The sequence below is a fragment of the Dromiciops gliroides genome, chromosome 4 (assembly GCF_019393635.1).
Source record: "Dromiciops gliroides isolate mDroGli1 chromosome 4, mDroGli1.pri, whole genome shotgun sequence".
Taxonomy (NCBI): domain Eukaryota; kingdom Metazoa; phylum Chordata; class Mammalia; order Microbiotheria; family Microbiotheriidae; genus Dromiciops; species Dromiciops gliroides.
In genome coordinates, this window is record NC_057864.1 from 189318824 (window position 1) to 189326726 (window position 7903).

Genomic DNA, 7903 nt, shown 5'->3' on the forward strand with positions numbered 1-7903 from the left:
GCAATTGGGGTTAAGTGACTTGCCCAGGGTCACACAGCTAGTAAGTGTTAAGTGTCTGAGGCCAGATTTGAACTCAGGTACTCCTGACTCCAGGGCCGGTGCTCTATCCACTGCGCCATCTAGCTGCCCACACTAATGAACTTTTAATAATGTAATATTTAAACAATAATATTTAATAATATTTTAAACCCTTTACTTCTTTTTCTTTTTTAAAATTAAAAACATCAATCTTAATAGCATTTTATTTTTTTCAGTTGCATGTAAAGACAGTTTTCAACATTTGTTTTTATAACATTTTTAGTTCCAAAAATTTCTCCCTCCCTTCCCTCCCTCCTCCCCAAAACAGAAAGCAATCTGATATAGGTTATATATGTACAATCACATTAAACATATTTCTGCATTAGTCCTGTACTGAAAAAACAATCAGAATAAAAGGGAAAACCTCAAAAAAGAAAAACAAAACAAAACATAGAAATAGTATGGTTCAATCTGCATTCAGATTCCACAGTTCTTTTTTCTGGATGTGGAGAGCATTTTCTATTATGAGTCCTTTGGAATTGTCTTGGATCATTGTATTGCTGAAAAGAGCTAAGTCTATCCCAGTTGATCACTGTACAATGTTACTGTTACTGTGTACACTGTTCTCCTGGTTCTGCTCACTTCACTCAGCATCAGTCCATTTAAGTCTTTCTAGGTTTTTCTGGAATCTGCCTGCTCATCATTTCTTATAGGACAATAGTATTCCATTACATTCATTTACCACAATTTGTTCAGCCATTTCTCAATTGATGGGCATCCCCTCTATTTTTAATTCTTTGCCACCACAAAGAGAGCTGCTACGAATATTTTTGTACATATGTGTCCTCAAACCCCTTACTTCTGATCTCATTTGATTCCCAAACAATCCAGAGGCTGGTACTATTATCATCCCCATTTTACAGATGGGGAAACTGAGTGTGTGAGAGTAGATGATTTGCCCAGTGGTCACACAGCTAGTAAAAGTCTGAGGCAAGGTTTGAACGCAGGTCTTTCTAACTCTTAGTCCGACACTCTCTTTATCAGGCCCAAAGGCCATTGATGTGAATTTGGGAGGTAACTTCCTGACATTTTGGATTGTGGCAGTGGGAAGAAGGAAGGAAAAAGAAAGGAAAGGAAGAAATTAACTAGGCACTTCACCCCACCCCCATCTCCCAGTTAAAGGTTTTGGTTTCTGAGGACCATATACTAGTCCACCCAACCTCAGAAACTCCAGAAACTCCAGTCTGGATTTCCCTTCCGGTCATTCATTCATCCCTTCAAGCTGAAGATAAGGAATCAGGTGAAACTGGTGAAAAGAGAAAACCCCAAATAAGGTACTTACCCTTCTGGAATAAACTCTAACTTTCTTTAAGGAAGGGAGGGGGATCAGAAAAGGAGAGGAGAGTGTTCCAGCACCTATTTCCCTCCCATGTCGCCAGTGGGAGTCTGTATCATTCAAAGATAGGGTTATGAATGGGGTGGGTGAGGGATGGAAAGTAATGTAGAAAGTATGCTAATTAAGGGGAGGGAATAGGTCGATTTTTGTCTTTCTATCCCCAGTACCTATCATTGTACCGGCACATAGACGTTTAATAATGCTGGTTTAACAAAATTGAATCGGAGGGAGGGAGGTTGGGAACTCAAAACTCTATAAAATCTTTTTTTAATCATATATGCAATGTTATTTGTGTCCCGGTGTGGAAACTCTGCTTCACGGATGCAGATTGGCCACTTATCTGTCATTTATAGTCTTAATTTATATTTATAGTAGAGCGGCTAGCTTATGTTCACAGTGGAGAGTTCCTACACCGGATTTGAACCCGGGTCTTCTAGACTGCCCGGCAGCTTTATAAATTATTCTCCTTTGCTCTTCGGGAATCTGAGTCCAGCCCATAACAATGGGGCTCCTCCCCCTTTTCCTGGGCCTGCGGCAGAAACTGGAGGGAGGTGCTAGTCCTACCTCCTTCCCCCCCCAACACACGGAAGCTGGTAGAGCGAGTCTACCAGCTCAGGATGCCGCTCTCCTGGGTCTCTAGGCTCCCCGGCTTCTTGCCCAGTCTGCTTCTTAGCATCTTGGCAGGTCTCCAACAGGTGAGGACTTGAGAGGGGAGGGGGACGGGATAAGGGGAGAGACAGGTGTGCCTTTGTTCAACCTGGGGGGCAGATACCTCTTGCCACTCTCTCCCTGCCGGGACAGGTAGGAGTGTGGGGGAGCTATTGAGAACGGGAGACTTATGTGTTTTACATGGGAAGAGAAGCAGGAATTCAGGGGGAGGGGGTGTATTCCTTCCCCTTCCCCATCTGAGTGCCCTGAGATCTCAGAGAAGACTGACCTCAGTATTAGCCTTGTCTTACTCTTTCTTGGTTTCCTTCCCCATTTCTGTGCCCAAGACTTAGGGGTACAGAGCTGGTAACTGAGAAGCCTGGGCAGGAAACCTCACACTCTACTGTGTGTCTTTGGGGAAGCCTCTCCCCTTCTCTGGGCACTTATTTGTTTCTTTACTTGATCTAGTGGAAAAAGTAGCCCTGCCCTATTCCCGAGTTTAAAATAGGGTTTGGACTCATTTTACCCTCCCCCACCCCCACCTACTCACCCAACCATTTGGGACTTGGGTGGTGTCTCTGCTCTAGGATTGTGAAGCCTGGGGCTAGTTGGAGAATTTCAAATTTCTTGGACCATTCTTACCCGAGACGGGAAACCTGGAGAACTAAATAGATGATTGAATGCCTAAAGTGCTTGGAGATCCTGAGACTAATTCTTTCTCTGATCCCTAAACGGGAATTCAGTCTTTCCCAGTCATCCCCGCCACCTTTAGTCATGTTAATTATTGAGAGGGGGAGGAGACTGTAGAGATCTTAGACTTGGTGGAAGTCTCTTCCACCCCCACCCTGTTCCCAGACTTGTGGATCTCTGTCCCTAAATATCTGACTTCCTCTGCTGGGTGATTTTGAGAGAGGTCGTTGTTTTCTCCAGGTCTAGGTGTTCAGATTCTATTGTATTAAGTTTTTAAGGCTTTCTGGCAGAGTTGGAGAGAAACGTGCTCACCAGTTACCTTCACTATCACTTTATATATTTCCATTATCCTATCTTTATTGTCCCTGTAAATCAGATCACTGATTATCACTGCCATCATTAGTGAGAATTTTTTTTTTTAATTTAGTCACATGAACTGTAGTTATGGACTGACTCCTAAGGCAAAATTGAGCTCTGACTACCCGAATTTTTCGTGTGTTCCCAGAACTCCTCTGGACTGGGGAGATGCTGCTGATTAGAATGAAAAAATAGGAACGACTTGGGCGGGAGGGAGCAAGGAATAGGGGCTTTGACCTGTGCAGTCATTTCTCTTAAGTCCTCCTTCCATTGGGGATATACAGTGAACCCCAAATTAATGAGTCTCCCAACTCCAATAGAATATCCTTATGAGTAGGGATTTTTGCCTTCTTTGTATTTGGACCCCCAGACCCTTCAGAAATATTTGTTGCCTTAGTAAATTTCTGCCTTAATAAATATTTATTGATCGATAATGTCCTTGTATCCCCTACCCCGCCCCCACCCTCTCTAAGCTCTGGCTCATTTTCTTCCTAGGTAACTGGTGGATGCCAACTGCACTAGTAAGTATGGGTATCTGGATGCCTTAGTTTCTCCCTCTCTAGGGAGGAAAGGGAGGCCACCAGAGTCAGGAGTTTCCAGGCAAAAAGGCCCAGTTGGAATTCTCTTTTACCCATTCCTTAGATTGATTTGATCTTTCCCCAACCCAGGCTCCCAGAACAGGGATTACAGTGGGCAAAATAATGGATTTGAAATCCTCTGCCCTTTATCCCCTATGTGACTTTGGGTATCCATATTCTCATCTATAAAATGAGGGGGGTTTGTGCCAAAAGTAAAGGTGTCTCCCCTTGGAGAAGTCCTTCCTGGGGCCTAGTCTCTAGTTTTCTAGCTTTGGGTTCTCTGTGGGATTTGTAAAAAAACAAGCTGGGTGATAGATAACATCACCTCCCTTAGTGCTGGAAGGGCCTTAAAGGTCATCTTTGGCGATCTTTTTGTTATTCTCTAGTTGCTAGGTGAAATTACCTTCCCAAGGTCATCTACCCTCTGGATCCAAGCCAGAATTCTAAAGCCACTAGCTCTTCTCCTGGACAAAAAGACATTAGAAGAAACGTTTCAGGGACCCACGGAGAAAGGCTAGAGTTGATGTCCCCTAGGGTTCATACATTCCCCAAGCTCAGGGATTGTTTTAGTGGAAATTAATTTGTCTTGGTGTTAATTGCTATTTAGTAGGTCCAGCAGGAGTAATGCATGTAAACAGGCCTTTGCATTTGTATATCACCTTCTCCGGTTGCAAAATACATTTTCTTCAAGATGGGCAGAACAGAAATTGTTAGCTCCATTTTGGGGACGAGGAAAATGAGTAAATGGCCGAGTCATGATTAGAACCCGTGCCTTTTGGCCTTCCTCCTCACCCCTCATACAAGGCTCTTTCCACTACTCCATAAGCCAGTGTAGACATGATTTTCTTTAACCAGAGAGAGGTTTCCCTACCAAGACTGAGAGTCCATTGCCTATCATGCCATGGGGAAAGGGGCCCAGCTTAGAAGTGGGATCCTTTTGACCAAGGGATCACCTTCTGTTCTCTCCCATGCCAGCTTTTGCCCTGAAGGATTTGAGTGCTGTGCCAATGGCTGCTGCCTGAAGACAGAACATTTCTCTGGCCCCATGAGGTGAAAAACATGGCGACCGTTTTGTGGTCATGCCCAAAGACATCTTGTCCCTGGCCACTAAGGACAGAGAGACATGACCAGCTGGTGATGCATGGAAGATAGGCCTGAGTGGGGGCAGGGGGGGGGGTGTAGAAAAGGATAGGGATGAGGGAGGGCTGTTTGGAAGGAGGCAGCCACCCTCACTCTGTTAAATAAGGATCATGTTGTCAATCTTCCCTGCCTCCCCAGGACATTTGTCATCAGCTTCCTGGTCATCATCCCCCTCCTCTGCATCTGTGGCTTGTCAAAGCGTTTGTGCCGAGCTTGTTGGGTCTCTGAGCCAGAGCCCCCAAACCAGCGGGAGGTGCCCATTGCCGTGTCCTTCAGTAACCCTACTGTGGCCCCTGAGATTCCAGTATCTACTCCATTTGGACCCCCACCGCCCTATAGTGAGGTGAGTCCTCCTTGATTCCATCTGATCTCCTGAATATCTGTTCAGTCTTGGGGCAAGTCACAGGAAAGGGCCTCTAGGAGAGGCAATATGGTACAGCAAGTCTGTGCCACCTTCAGGGAGGCCCTTCCCTTGACTAGGCCTTGTGTTCCTTCTCTATAAGATTAGAGGAATAGTCTAAATTATTTCTAGGTGCAGTTAGGTGGTACAGTGGATAGAGTCAAGAAGACCGAGTTTTAATGTGGCCTCAGACAACTTAATAGCTATATGACCCTGGGCAAGTCACTTTACCCTATTTATCTCAATTTCCTCATCTATAAAATGAGTTAGAGAAGGAAATGGCAAACCACTCCAGTATCTTTGCCCAAAAAAACCCAAATGGGGCCACAAAGAATCAGGCATGTCTGAACAATGACAACAATAGGTAGTTCAGTAGATTCTGAAAAAAACCTGAGTTCAAATCCAGCAATGGATACTCACTAGGTAACTGTACAAGTCACTTTACCTCTGTTTTACTCTGTTTTCTCATCTGTAAAATGGGGATAATAATAGCATCTTCTTCCCAGGGTTTGTGAGGATCAAATGAGTAAGTTCTTTGTAAACCTTAAAAGTGCTATGTAAGTACTAGCAATTATCATTATTATAAAATCCCTCCCACCTCAGTCTATGATCTTATGTTCTGCCTCTCCGTACCAGGGCTTTCCCAATCTGGGATATGTACACAAAGCTTGAAATAAGGGTATGGTAAATATTTGGCAAATAAACGATATTGTCCCACTGAAAATATTCTGCAAATTCCAAATTGATTTACAAACAGCCGTGACAAAATGGCTTATGTGTCTGAGCATGGTAAGCTCTAGAAATTCTTTTCCATTCCTATTGAATAGGGGGTGTGGGTAGGTTTACTGGAAAGCCAAGAACTGCAGGGACTAAAAAAGGTTGGGGATCCCTTGTCTCTACTCATAAATCATCTCTCCCAGGCCATTGCTTCTCATACCCAACAAATACTGCCGGGTAGTGGTAAGCCTGTTGAATTAAGAGCTGTAAGACCCTAGTTTGAACCCTGTTCTTGCTTCTCAGGGCTTAACCTCCAGGAAATTCCGTTTTCCTTATCTGTGAAATGAGGGGTTTGGCTGTAGATAGGTCATCTTAGCCTTAGAGGTGTATGGGCTCCTCCAGCCCCGAATCCTTCCACACTTTGGCCTCAGGTACCATCCTCCTTGCCCTTATTTCAGGGTTGGAATCAACCAAGGGGAAGGGATTGAGAGACAATGAAGGGACAGGGAGAGAAGGCCCTGGCTGGACAGAGAACACTGTGCTCTCCTCCCCACAGGTCATTCAGAAGCCAGTCCTGTGCCCACCACCTCCCCGGGAGCCACCACCACCCTACACCCCCACACCTGTTGCAACGACCCAAAGCACTCGAGGGGGAATCGTCAACCCAGCCTTCTGAGGCATGTTGGGACACCCTAGGAGCTTGATGCTGAATTGATTTCCCTTCTTGCCTCTGCCTATTCAAGGGTGTCCTCACTCCTAGGGGCTCTGGGCACTATCTGGCCTGGGAATGCTCTCCTTTTCCTAGAGTTTTAAGGACGGAGGGAGAGAGAGGCAAAAATGTCAGCCCACGAAGAGGCTGGACGATCTGTCACCTGTCCCAGGATGCTGAAAGAAAGATTCCTGCAGGTGGGAAGAGACCTTGGACTTGAGAGATAGCTTCCCCCCAACTTCAGATGGAGTGGGCTCAGATCCTATCCAGGATCTCTTGGATTTTGTGTGCTTGGAGGTTGAATGGGGGCTTCAAATAAGTCAAGCAGAGTCATCCTCTGGCATAAACAAGATATGCCTAGCCTGCTGCCCTACAGTGTCAGAAGTTCCACCATTAGAGAGCCATTCCTTTGGTTAAAGTCTAGCCCCCTACCTGTGGGTTTTCCTGGGCAGAATAATTCTTTAATGTAAAGTAAATTGCATATTATAAATGAATTTAAAAGACTTTTGACCCTGGTCCATGGGGAGGATGGGGAAGGGGCTCTGAAAATGAAGTTAGGGGTAGGAGGTGGGAACACAGGTCAGGGATCAAAAGGTAATCAGCGGTTAATTACTTGCCAGTTTATTACTATTTCTTATTGCCGCTGGATATTAGGGTAGGGGTGGGGAAGCTGGAGATGGGGGAACTCCCTGCTGCCCAAGTAAGTGGAGATGACCTCTAGGAGCAGAGTACAATGCCCATTGCTGACTCAATTTATTTCAGCATCCCTTCCCCACCCAGTAGTTGGCTTAGATTTCCTGGGGAGAAGAGGGGGTAGATGGGGGATGGGGGAGCTGATGACTTCGATTGGGAGAGGGGGATAGGTTGGGGGAAGGAGGCCAAGGTGGAAGCAGAGAGGCCTTAGCCGGAGAAAAGGTGAGGGAAGGGAAAATGTGGCTACTGGGAAGGGAGATCTTTTCCTTACACACACCCAGTAAATTGCTGAATTCCTTCACCTAAGGTTGGATAGGGAGAGAAGCTTCTGCCTCCAGTTTCAGACTTGGTTGTTTCTGCCCCATGGCCACTCTAGAAGGGAAAGCCATACCTTGGCCCCAAGTGAGGCATCTGGGGCAGAGTCCACCCCAGAAAGGGAAGTTAAGACTTAAGAAATGTATGGGGCTAAAATTCTAGCTAGTCTGTCTAAAATATCTAATGAGGGGTCTCCAAAAAATTATAAGCTTTAGCAAGAGTTTAGACTTTTAAGCATTTAT

General features: G+C 45.4%; 1 protein-coding gene across 1 annotated transcript; it reads left to right on the plus strand.

The window, feature by feature from the left end:
* The first annotated feature begins 1998 nt into the window (after positions 1-1998).
* TMEM92 (transmembrane protein 92) lies at positions 1999-7097 on the plus strand. Its single transcript, XM_043962851.1, has 5 exons — positions 1999-2109; positions 3605-3630; positions 4663-4737; positions 4966-5170; positions 6501-7097. Exons 1-5 carry the CDS (start codon positions 2032-2034, stop codon positions 6618-6620), a joined length of 504 nt encoding a protein of 167 aa, XP_043818786.1. The 5' UTR covers positions 1999-2031; the 3' UTR covers positions 6621-7097.
* The last annotated feature ends 806 nt before the right edge of the window (positions 7098-7903 follow it).